The sequence below is a fragment of the Bactrocera tryoni genome, chromosome 1 (genome assembly GCF_016617805.1).
Source record: "Bactrocera tryoni isolate S06 chromosome 1, CSIRO_BtryS06_freeze2, whole genome shotgun sequence".
In the NCBI taxonomy this organism is placed as follows: domain Eukaryota; kingdom Metazoa; phylum Arthropoda; class Insecta; order Diptera; family Tephritidae; genus Bactrocera; species Bactrocera tryoni.
In genome coordinates this window covers 67077543-67090604 of record NC_052499.1, presented here as the reverse complement: position 1 = coordinate 67090604, position 13062 = coordinate 67077543, and the positions used below count along the sequence as shown (strand labels likewise).

Below are 13062 nucleotides of genomic sequence, written 5' to 3'. Positions count from 1 at the left end.
ATCTGCACACATATTTACGTGCGGTATGATTTTAGTTCTCGTTCAACTCGTGTGTAAGCGAAATATTAGACCAAACAGCGTACCGTGTGGCACATTTGTCTCGAGTGTTTGTTTAGGCTTTCTATTCATTAAGGTTTTGCACCGTAAAATTCAACACGATTTTTGCGAATAAATTGTTGACCAAGCGAAACTAGCACACAGAGTTGCATTGACAAGCAAATAGTAGAACGAAACAGGAAATAGCAATAGAGATGCAAATCAAAACGGTACAACTTTGTAAGCGCAGTGAGCAGTGGAGGTAAAAGTCATTGAATTCGCTTTGCAACGCCCCAAAATGCCAAGTCGCGCTGACAGCGCCGCATGTGGCAGCTTTGGCAATATGCACATGTGTGTGTTTGTATGTGAGCGCTCTGGTTGTTTCGATTTTCAATGTGGTTTTCGTTTTTTGTCTACAGTCTTCGTTTCTTTTTTACATGCGGCAGCAACGATGCGAGAAATCTCACGCCTGCCCACACGCTTCACTTCGTGAAAGGAACGAAAGTTGTGGCATGTGGCAAGGCATGCCCAAAGGGTGCGCATGCGGCCTGGGAACGTCACCGCGCCAAATATTGGCAACTGTGTCCAACTGCGCGCAACAGCGCCAGCCACAGTTGTGACATACGACGCGGTGGCAACAGTAGCCAAGCGACAGGAGCACACACAATGCGCGGACAGACCGCGCGATCGACAGACAAACGGCGGGCTTTCGTTAGGCGCGCTGATCGAACAGCGACATGCGGCCATGTCAACCGCACCGCATCAGCGAATAATGTGGCATGCAACAAGCTATGTTACATACGCCAGCGACATTCCCAAATACATACATATGTACATACACAGATATGTGTATTTTTGTGAGTCTTTGCGGCGTCGCGCGGTTGACCAAGGTCTGCCAAGTTTGGTTGCCTGCTCTTGGTATTGAATTTGGCGGCGCTGTTCGATTGTTTCGCCACTGCTCGTATTAACGGCGCTGGGAGCCACCCGCGGCAAGCAATATGCCGGCCAGCTAACTATTTGGTTCTAGCGCTGGCTCACAGCCATTAGAAGCATGATTTACGGCATTTTAGCATAATTCGTGCAAACCGCCCGCTTCAGCACCGCCAGAGCTGCCAAAGTCCACTTCGTAATTTTTTTTGTTCACACATCCAAGCCAACACGTTCCGGCCCAGCTTCTGCCTGCTGACGCTGTATGTGTTGGTGTTAGTGCGCCTCTGTGTTTATGTCACGCGTAATGAAGTGTCAGCGAAATGCAAATCCATCGCGTCCGATTTGGTAAGCGCAGCGCTTCCTTGAACTTTCGGTAGTTGTTGTTGTGTGTTGTGTGTTTTGGTGGGTTGAAGTATTATTCCAAACTTGGCAATGGCATACCGTTGCTTCTCGTGTAGGCATTCGAAATTTTAACTGCCAAAAATCCCTACAAAGTATTTGTAAGTATGTTTACATTGTTTAGGTATGTGTGTGTTAGAAGAAATTGCTGAAGTCTTTACTTTAGTAAATAAAAAAAATAAACAAAAAGAATTTATAAAATAAATTTTAAATTTTCTAATTAAAAATATAAAATTAAGTTAAACTTGTGTGTTGAAAAATGTCACTGTTGATAAGAAGCTGTATCCTTACTTCTTACAAAATGAAGCTGGTAATAATGTTACTGTCGATGAAGAGCGGTATACAGGTAGATCGATTATAACCAATTTTTATGGTTCCAACAAGACGTGCCACACAGCAATTATTAAGTGGGCTCCAAGAAGTTGTGATTTAACACCATTAGAACACTTATTGCGTGGTTATTTGAAGTCAATGGTCTTTAGCAATAAACCAGGCTCTCTTATAGCATTAGAAGTTAATATTAAAAGTGCTATTAATGACTCACGGCTTAATTTATTGGAAAATGTGCTCGAAAATTGGTTTCACTTCAGTAGTATTGCCTGTTATACATTCCTTTGACTCTAAAAGCAAGATGAGAATACTTTTGTTGGTATAAAGCTGTATTTTGAAGAGTTATGACAATGTGATAGATTAGCCTGTTAGCAATTCCGATCCATTTCGCTTACATATACTCCTCTACTTGCTCGTCTATTGCTAAGAGTAAAATTATCTTCAGCATGTTAACTTTCGGTGCACCGAAGTTAGCTATTATACCATTCTCAAACACAAAAAAATAAAAAAATTTTGTCTAGAGGATTTCATATATTTATGATCAACGCTGTCAAAATGTGTTTATTCATAACATATAAAAATAATTTTAGTAATTTTTAGAACATCACCTGATACAATTTATATAAACATTTTCAGTTGAAAATCCGGATGGCAATTTCAAAGTGCTATATCGTTGATTTTCAAGCCACACTTTCACTATTTTAGCCTTATGTTTCGGATCTCGATAATGCTGATATACGATTTCCTCTATTGGGTATGCACACTCGTCAACACACTCAGGCAAATATGTTCGTAAAATATTAATATAATCTTCTTTCCTCATTATTCCGTCTATTTTAAGTATTGGACCGACATTCTACAAGTGAAACATGCCCACCACCATTACATCAGCGCCGCCGTGTTTCATGGTTTCTTTATCATGTTATTATTGTAGCTGCTCGTTGGGCCGATGCCAATAACATGACTTACCATCAGAAAGTTAACGATTGATTTTCGTTTCATCAGACCATATAACCCGTTTCTAATGCTCAACTAACCAATTGTTGTGTTCTCGGCAGAACTGGACTCGTGCAGCCATATTTTTTTGGACAACGCAATTTCCTTTTACCTAACAGATGCTATTAACCAAATATTTTGCAAAGCTCTTATGACCTCCCTTTCACTAGTTGGCTTGCTAGTGACTTAAGTGTCCCCCTTTGGGGTTATTTTGGAGTTTTTACCAAATAACCGTTCCATTTAACGAGCATCATAGTCAGTCAGTGAGCGATCGACCACTAGAGTTGCCAACTTATTCCTTTTTTGTCTGCTAACTTGGGTTCAAAAAATCGAAAATTTTATTTTTACTTAATTTGAAAGTATAACATCTTAAGAATATACTGTGAAAATTTCAGACAGAAATTCGAAATATTTCGGAAGTTACAATGAGTTTCCTAGAGCGCCTTGGAGTTCTCTCCCTTGGAGTTCTTGAATTTTAAGCGCGTTTTTCTCAAAACATGGTTTTTCTGGTCGGCCCGGGTTCTAACTTTTTTTCTACTTAACCGAATTCTTTCAAATTTTAACCGGCTATTTTACACACTTATAGTTCTCGTCGGTACTAACGAGAATTTTTTTCACCCCTAACCTTTTATTTTACAACCCTTACTTTGCTAAAATAAAAGGACTTTTTTTTCAAAGTCCGCCATTTTGTTATTTACCCTTGCAATTTAACTTCAGTAGTTCCGACCAGAATGACATCTCTATAGATTAGTAATAATCAAGAATAATTCATTTCAGATAACGTTAAGAGCCAAAATCACCCGGGCCACCCACGTGCATTTTTTTGAGGTTCCAACTTCGAATGACAATAATAATAGTAATAAAGTATTAAATTTTTTCAAAGAAATTGTTTTTTATATTTTCAATATGTAAATAAAAACACTCTAAATATTCAAGATAATTCATTTTTATTTTCATGAAAAAACCACGCTCTAAAGAAGTCATGAAAATAGGCATAAGTTAGCAGACTAGTAGACCTTAACACAATGACAAGATTTTCCAAATTCGAAGTGATTTTCTTCATTTTTCCTTAATTAAATTTTTATATAAAATGCTACAATTAAATTTGCTATTTACAAACAGCACTCTTAAGTAATATACTTTAAAATGTCAAGTTAAACGACTAGTAACTAAAAACTTTTTTCAGAAAACTAAGGGTAAATCAAAATTATAGTGTATATACAATTTATAAAAATATTTTGGTTTTAACGTATCTCTCTCAGGCACTTCAGTTCCAATTCCAATTAGTTTCTATAGTTTGATTAAAGTAATTTTACAACTAAGGCTGAACTTTTCAAAGGTTCAGAAATTATGGAATCTTTAATAAAAATAATTTATTTTGTCGGTTGAACTTGCTCCATTTTTCTTTCGTTGGCGGTAAACTTTGTGTGACTCCCAAACTCATTTCAACTCAGTTCGTTTGTGGTTGCAGTTTGATTACATATCCTTGGGAGTCCATTCATGACTAGTTCTACCTAAGTGTGAGGCCACCAGATGTCAGTATATTAGTTGTAAACCATGTGAGAGTCGCTAGAAATGGTAAATACCAGCAGGAAGCTTTCAGAATCTCGCTCTTACGCTGTCAGGGACGCAAAATGAATAAAATCTGTTATAAATAAGAGTGTTTACAAAAAAAGATAAACTTCCATATCGTCACCTAATAGTTGGAGGAAAAACGATATAATAGAAACCACTAATATTGTAACAAAATTTGAGTTTTGAGTATCAAATGGTTATATATTGGTTATCATACACTCATGTTGAAACAAAATTTAAGTATTGGGTATCAAATGGTTATATATTGGTTATCATACACTCATGTTGAAACAAAATTTGAGTATTGGGTATAAAATGGTTATATATTGGTTATCATACACTCATGTTGAAACAAAATTTAAGTATTGGGTATAAAATGGTTATATATTGGATATCATACACTCATGTTGAAACAAAATTTAAGTATTGGGTATAAAATGGTTATATATTGGTTATCATACACTCATGTTGAAAGAAAATTTAAGTATTGGGTATAAAATGGTTATATATTGGTTATCATACACTCATGTTGAAACCAAATTTAAGTATTGGGTATCAAATGGTTATATATTGGTTATCATACACTCATGTTGAAACAAAATTTAAGTATTGGGTATAAAATGGTTATATATTGGTTATCATACACTCATGTTGAAAGAAAATTTAAGTATTGGGTATAAAATGGTTATATATTGGTTATCATACACTCATGTTGAAACAAAATTTAAGTATTGGGTATCAAATGGTTATATATTGGTTATTATATCTGACAATGATTTTTAATTCTTTTTAGGTGACGATATATAGATATGTATATACTTATAGTAGAGCACTGCAGGAAAGATCAGAGTATTTTTTTATATATCTTAAATAGTTTAAAATATATTTGTTTGTAATTTTTTACTGAAAAATTGTATTTTTCAAAATAATATGACATAATGCATACATATGTACATATATAATATGCGTATTCCTCGAAGTAACTAGCCCATGTAAAACACGATTTGGCGCACAAACTTTCGTTCTATTGACAGTTCAAATATGTATTGTGGCAACTTGTAGCTTCGCTGGTGGCATTATACTTATTTTCATTTACTCATCCGCTCTGCAACAATAGAACTCTCGCCAAATGTCAATTCACAACAATCAGCGGCATCTGAAATTGTCCCTCTATTGGCTGCAAGGCAAATGGCTCGTTAGCCGAAACTCATCACGAAATTTGACTTTGACTTTGAGTCGCTGTCAGTAACTTTGATTTTCTGCTGCTTTCTACAAATCAAGCGTTCGTTTTCATCTCGTTGCGTAACGCGCTGGCCACAAGCATGCCAGTGGTTATTGAACGAACGACACATGTTGGTATAAAATTTAAAAAGGACGGACGTCAACGCATTTATTTGCTTAGAAATGCCTTGACATATTTCGATCATTCAGATTTGGGTGATTAGAAGTTGGCGTGCAATTACTAATAAGGCGCATAGTGTAATTTGCCCCACCTAGAAACATCCCAAGCTTGTCATGCGTTTACGTGTTGCAAAAGCGAGCTTTGGATACAGCAGCTATCCTACAAGACGGGTAAAAGTTAATTAAATGGTTACCGATATGTAATGAATAACTAATACATTCGTTATCCGATAGGTTACTTTTGTAGTACGCTCGAGAAAAAAGTACTTATTTCTCCTCTTTCGCTACACGTCGCTGTAATTATTTTTCTCGCTCTCTCTTATAGCTTTTCTTGCTCTTCTGTTAACAGCGTCCTTTTCATTGACTATTTGTTTGGTTAGCTATTTGTTACTGAAAATAGTGCTTAGTTATTCCGTAACATATAGTAACAGCAGTATAGTAACTGATTTCTTGATCAGTCAAATTGGACACATCAAGCACCAAATAGAATTGTGAAGGAGTAAAAATGTCGTGTCATAAATGTAAGCTCTGGTTTTGCTCTTTTATATTTGGGTATCATAGTAGCTAGAAGTAGATTATACTAGCTTCATCCATCATATATTTCTGTTCTCGTTCAGCAGAGCTGTGTAGCCGCATTCTGGTACTTGCGCTTGGGATTTTTCATAGAGCTGGTAGATGTAAACTGAAAACGCTACTTAGCGTTCGTGGCTACTTTGCCAACATTTTGGACCACGTGATGCCTTTCTTGGCCCGACTTTATCACTTTTGATCTTTCTTAAGTATTCTCTGATCAACTGAAAGTATTATAAAGAGCATTAACGTAACTAATGGAATCTAGTTTCAGTAGTTTCGAATTTTTCTTATTTTATACTATTTTTTTAATGCCGACTTAGTAACAATCTTAAAAACTTTCAATAATGTTTTATATTCAGCCGGATATCAGACTCCCTATATTTCCATTTTGAATTGGTAAGAGATCGTGGTTTTATTAAATGCACTTTAATTATGCTCAAGCCAAATAAAAATTTATAAAAAATCCCGAAATCGGGTTTTGAACCCACACACAAACCAACTTGCCCTAAAAATTCGAAAATTTTCTAAAACTAAACATGAAAACTAATCACCTTTCCTCACCACATTTTTTTCTCAATTGTCAAAATAATAATTTGACGTTAGGAAAAATTATTTTTATTAGCTTTTTTACGCTAAAACTTTTATAAAGACTTTTATACAATTATTTTAAGTTTTTTGTATATATACTGGTCACTCGCCCTTTGTGTTGAGCCACAAGCACAAGTTGAAAAATGCTGACCGCACATGATATTTTCATGCTCCAGTTCATGAACAATTCGGAGCGCAAGAGTGTCTACATGCAAATCAAGGATCTTGTGCAGAAGGCGCAAAATACGGCAAAGAAGGAACTGGAGCAACGACGCAAGCGTCTGCACTTGCAGCTGGAACACGAAGATCACGTCTATCAGGAAGAGTTTTCCATTAAGGTTAAATCGCGCATCGACGAAGATATTAAAAAGCGCAAGGATGCTTTGCTGAAAATCAAAGAAGAGCGCGATCGACATCATCAAGAATTCTTAGAACATATGCGGATACAACGGCAACTGGAGGATTGTTTTGAGATACGCGCCGCACTGAATCGCAAAGAGACCATGCAAGTTAAAGAAACTCAGCTGGAGCAAATCACGGAGAAGCAACGCGCCTTCGTGCGTGAAAATCTGAATGATAAGTACTGGCACAAAGTGTTCGTAGCCAATGAGCAGCATCAGGAAAAACTGCTCGAAAGTGAAAGGAACTTGATAAAATGCATGCAACGCCACACAAGTAACATATTGGACAAACAGGTCGCCGAACACAAGCGTCAGCGGGAGGAAGAACTTGAGCAAAAGCGCATAGAAGCCGAGCGCTTGAGCAAAGTTTTGGAAGAAATACGCTTGGAGAAACTCGAATTGCCGCGCACAACGCCGCAAACGCTCGCTTATCGTAAAGACCTACTGGATATGATGGCCGAGAAAACGGCCGAACGCAAGGCCGAAGAGCGCGAGCGTATGGCCGAGCATCGTGCGCTCATGCGGGAGATAGCATGCGAGGAGCAACATAACAACGCGGCGCTCGAGCAGCGAAAGCGCGCCGTCTACAAAGCGACGATGGATTTCATTGACTATGCGCGACGCATGCACAAATTGCAAGAGGAAGCCGCAGCGGCACGCAGCGCACGCATCGACGATTTGAAACACGTTGACGATTGCGTCAAAGTGAAAGCAGAACTCGCACGCAAGGCGGATCTGGCAGCGCTCTACTATGCTGAGTTGCGGCGTCAGCGGTGTGAAGAGTACGAGCGACGCTTGCGTGAGGCGCAGGAACTGCGTGAAAACAAGATCATTGAAAATCGCTTTGTGCGTTCGGAAAAGACAAGGGCGGAAATTATGGCGGAGCAGCGGAAAATGCGTGAAGAGCTGGAACGGCAATTGGCCGAAAATGTGCGCATACAAGCTGAAGAGGAGGCGAAATATAATAAACATTTGCAATTGGTATCGGAAGATAGGGACTTTTGCCAGAAGTTGGCGGAGCAGTACATCAGCGAGAAAAAGGACTATCTTCCGGCACATCCCAACTGGGTTATTTATTCGTGCCCCCGCAAGGAGTATGTCGCAAAGTGTACTAATGAGGCGGACATTTTGGACCAGATGAATACTTGCTTGCGGCCGTGTGCCTGTGGGGCGCGCACTCACAACGACTGCGTGCAGCACAGTTTCTTGTCGCAACTGAAGCGCGGACCAAACGCCGATAAAATGCTGAGTTATAAAACTGATTGCTGGGCACAGGGGTGAGAGATCCTGCTGTTTGTGAAACCATTTTACACTGAGAACTATGAGGTCATATAAAAATCGAAAAATTGTAGATTTGCTTTTTTTTTTTTGAACAAACTGGTTCACCTATTTTTGGTAACAATTCGGTATTCTTAGAGGGTAGAGTATTTTTCTTCACTATCGTTGACATCGCTTACCCGGTTATAGCCGAGTTAACAACAGCCCGGGAAAACATTCGAAGCTGCAGTGTTCTCTTCCATCCCGACAACAAGACCCAGCCACAGTAGCCGCTGTCTCTTAATTCTCTGAACTATGTCAATGGCGCCTTATATATCGTAAAGCTTATTGTTCTACCGGCTGCGGAAATATCCGTGTCCGATGCGCAATGAACCATAAATCTTTTGCAAAACCTTTCTTTCGAATGTTTATACAGAAAACTAAGTGATTATCCAGATTTTAAACAGTTAGGGTAATGGTAGTAAAAATTTCCTAACAAGTAAGATTTTCTTGTGTTGAATTCAAGCGGTGTTGAAGTCGACCATCACGAGGGATAAGGTCCCCGTCAGAATAGCGTCAAAGGCACTTCTAAAGAGTTGTTTTGTAATGATTAACGGCGGTAATAGTAGAGAGAGATATCGAGCGCCCTGTCACTCATTAAGGCCAGATTGTCCTTCTTGCTTCCTCTCTTGTTTCTTAAGTCGTCTGGCAGTGCTTTTTGTTTTGTCGTAAATTCTTTTTGAGCTCCATTGCCATATTGTCTGGAGGCATGATATCTAAAATAATTCCTGTTGCTTCAGTCCGGAAAGCGCATCGTTTCATATACATAGTTGAGGCGTACATTGGTACTGACTGGCTAATTTTTGTCAGGATAGCGCGTCTACTCTGACTAGTTCTATATAGATCTATGTTGGCCATGATTCTCGTCGTCTCCAGTCGTCACTTCTGCTTTTTCAATGTGGATCCGATAATTTCATCTCGCGTCAATAATCACGCTACATTATTTCATCGAATGTTAAGTTGGGATATTGTATCTATTGATATTGAGCGTAGCCGCCTCTAGCCTTTTCTTCTCGTTATTGACACGGCTTGGTTTTTTTGGCCTGCCAACTGGAGCTTTGCTTTTGGAAGCCATTTTTTGAATCTTATAACCGCGTGATTGCATAAGTGTTCTATCTGGTTTATTTCTTTTGCCACTACTGTTACTGCCATATCGTCAGCGTACCAGATTAGCTGTATTTTTTTGAGCAGTGGAAGGCGTAAAACACCGTGATGAAAAAATTTCACAGCAGCGACTCTATTAACGATCCTTGTGGTATTCCGCCTGTCATATAATATTTTTAGGTTCTTCTCCTGTGTCATATAGCAGTAACCTAGCCGAGACGTAGCTAGATATGATCCTCAGTAATGTAGATTGTTGTTTACTTTCAAGGCTTCCAAGATATGCGGACAATAGGCCGAGTTGAAGGCACTTTTATCAATACAACCATACAACCACCTGGTTCCTTCAATTGTCTTGCTTGCGACCTCCGTTAGCTTTTTTATGGCATCTATTGCTGACCTGCGTCTTCGCAAATCATATTAATTTCCAGCTGAGCCCGATGGCTCTCCTTCTATTTACTGTTCTAGCCGCACACAGATTATACGCTGCAATATTTTCCCCACTATCTCTAGTATGCATAAAGATCGGCAGGAGCCTGGCACTACTGCTATTTGGCTTTTTTTCAAATTTTAGGTAAAACTCCCTCTCGTAAGCATTACGTATAAAGTTCCTAAAATGGGTCGGATTTGTGTTTAATATCAAGTTTTAGAGCTTTATTCCTGATGCCATCTAGGCCTGATGCTTCAGTGTTTGCGAGCTATGCTGATTCCATACTTTTTCCATTAGAGACCAGCGGTGCGGTTGCAATGGGTATCTGGTACAATGAGTGTTTAAGTACAAAATCTCGCGAGAGTGTCTAATATTCGTGTCAAAATATACAAGTATTTAAAAAAAATTCTTTTCTTCGTTATGTGGATCGCAATTTTTATATAATATAACATAAAGCAAGTTCTTACTTTCAAATTTTAGAGGTTATCGACTTATATTGCCAGAAATTGAATATTATTATTTTCGAAGCAAATTACTAACACTAAAAACTATTAAAAAGTAAAAGAAATCGGTGAAAATCTATAAAGAAAGTCTTCTGCGTTATTAAAGCTGCCTCAAATTGTTGCTGAATTAGATAATCTAATTCTGACTATAGCTAGGAAATATTTGAAATTAAAATGCGTGTTTTATAGAGCAATTATATGCTACACGATGTACATTGATTTCAGCTTAACGCCAGCGTTCGCGCCGTCGAGCGTGACACGCAAGCGGGCGGCTGGGCAGTGCGGCGCTGCCAAAGCCGGAGGAGGAAATGCCTGTCTAATCGCGGCTGCATTATTTATTTTATTCTAATAATTTATTCTAATAACAGGGCTTCAACTGCTGATTTGTCGGCTGCTGCCGTTGTTGCTGCTGCCACAGCGCTTGGTCGCCGCCTGGCCAGTCGCCTGGGCTGGCGTGTTGACGTTGAAGGCTTACGTGCATGCGCGCAGTTAGTTTTCACACACACACCAGTGCACGCATACACATGCACACAAACAGTACTTGTATGAAACTTTAAAAAGTGGTAGTTGTTGTTGTTTGTTTTGCGCATGGCATGCCGCAGTCGCGCTGTTGATCTTATGTGCTGAGTGATTATGACGCACGAACAGTTAAATTGCCGGCAATGGAGGAAACAATAACAATTGCAACAACAACTACGACAAGCGCGCACTAAGTGTGCTACTAAATCGCTTTTGCTGAGCGCCAAACGGCGGAAAATCCCAGCGGTGTGGCAGTGCAAGGTCAGTGGCCTTGCGACTTGACGCCGCCACATTCCCAACGGTGAGATCGCGCGTTCGGTGCGGCAAGTACGCTCGTACTCTTTGCTATTTGCAGCAGCGTGCATGCATGTTTGTGCAACGTCGGACAAGTGGCAAGTAGCAGCGCAATTAGTTGATTCACTTGGCATCTCGGCTTCTCGACTTTGCGACTTGCAACGCGCTGTGGCAAATAGAAATTTGCGCTGCTGCATGTGGATATCTAATTTAATTACAACTAAATCAGCTGTGTGTTGCAACTGTTGGTGGCGTAATGACGCTAACCATCACGTGTTGCAAATGGTTGCAACATTAGTGGTTGTTGCTAATATTTTCTACGCTGTGGTTCTTGCCACGTCATGTGACACTTGACAAAATGTCGCGCTGCAGGTTGGCCTTCTTTGCAGTTGTTGTTGTTGTTGTTGCATTTAATTTTTATAAATTTCTCGCCACCGTGTGAGCCACATTTGTGGTGGCTTTGCTTGGGTCGCTCTAATTAAATTAATTAAAAATAATTGCTTCTCACTTGAGCGCTGCAGGCGTGGCACTTGCGGTTCACGCGGTGGGCCTTGCATGATTTTTCAACGTTAGTAAGTTTAATTGGTCATTAAGGGCGTTTGTCAGCGTGTTACGTCGGCGGAGGCGCAGCGAAAAAGTGCACTACTAATTGCAACTGCTTAGCGCCACAACAGCAGTGTGTGTGTGTGAGTTCGTTTTGTTAGTAAAATTTTAATATAATAACTTTGCTATTCTTGTTTTTGCTTTTGTTGCTGCTGTTACTGTTACTCCTGGTGTCAAGTACGCATTGGCGACGTGTTAGTGGTCATCGCCGTAGGTTTTGCCCTCACTCTGGCGACTCGCTCGCAGAGAAGCCTCGAGTTGATTGTTCCCTTGCCACTGCGCACATAAATATTTATGAAGCTATGTGGGCGCAAAGTACCTTAAATTGCTCAATAAACGCGTAATTTGTTCACTCTCGAACATAAAATTTGAAATCGCTTTAATGGCGTCGAGAACAATCATAAACATGTGTTTGTAAATGCATAAATATGTGAGCAGTCGAAGTGCAGATCTTGTCTACATAATTGGTGCTATAAACACCTCGGCAAGTTTTACTTAAATGTGCGCAAAGATGGTGAACCGAATGGAATTCCAACGTGTTAGCACTTTTCCACCAATTTTGGGCGCATAAAATGCTTTTGAAGCAGGCGAGTTTATAATCACCCGAATTACAGATCTTCAAATGAGCGACCCCGTCATTTGCGTTAATAGGCCATAGCCTAAGAATTGCTGCTGTTCTCTAGTCCCTTCTTTACCATAGGAATACCAAGGCCTTTATGGATATTTTCGTTACGCATATACCATGGCGAACACTTGATTGTTGTAAGCGTTTTTCGATTGGAACATTTGTATTATATCAATATTAGTTGCGCAGGTCGTACCCAAGAGTTGAATGCCTTACGTCCAAATCGGCTTTATGACCGCATTACAAGTATATAGAGGCACTTTGTTGTGTAGGCTAAGTTTAAAGTTTTTATTTAAAAGTCAATTTAAATTTCCAGCACGTATCTTCATTCAAGTTAATTCACTAGATATATGTTTCCTCCATGTAAGTCTTCTATCTAAGTAAATAACAAGACAAGTTACTTCATTCGCTTTTGGTACTAAAATATTGTCCATTTTTTAA

General features: G+C 39.3%; 1 protein-coding gene across 1 annotated transcript; it reads left to right on the top strand.

Moving 5' to 3' along the window:
- The first annotated feature begins 6894 nt into the window (after positions 1-6894).
- On the top strand, positions 6895-8510 carry LOC120782397 (calponin homology domain-containing protein DDB_G0272472-like). Its single transcript, XM_040114641.1, has one exon. The coding sequence runs from the start codon at positions 6972-6974 to the stop codon at positions 8508-8510; it is 1539 nt and encodes a 512-aa protein (XP_039970575.1). The 5' UTR covers positions 6895-6971.
- Positions 8511-13062: the final 4552 nt, after the last annotated feature.

Bases quoted from the DNA above. Each gene is read 5' to 3' on its own strand.
- LOC120782397 (XM_040114641.1), top strand. From the start codon at position 6,972: ATGCTGACCGCACATGATATTTTCATGCTCCAGTTCATGAACAATTCG.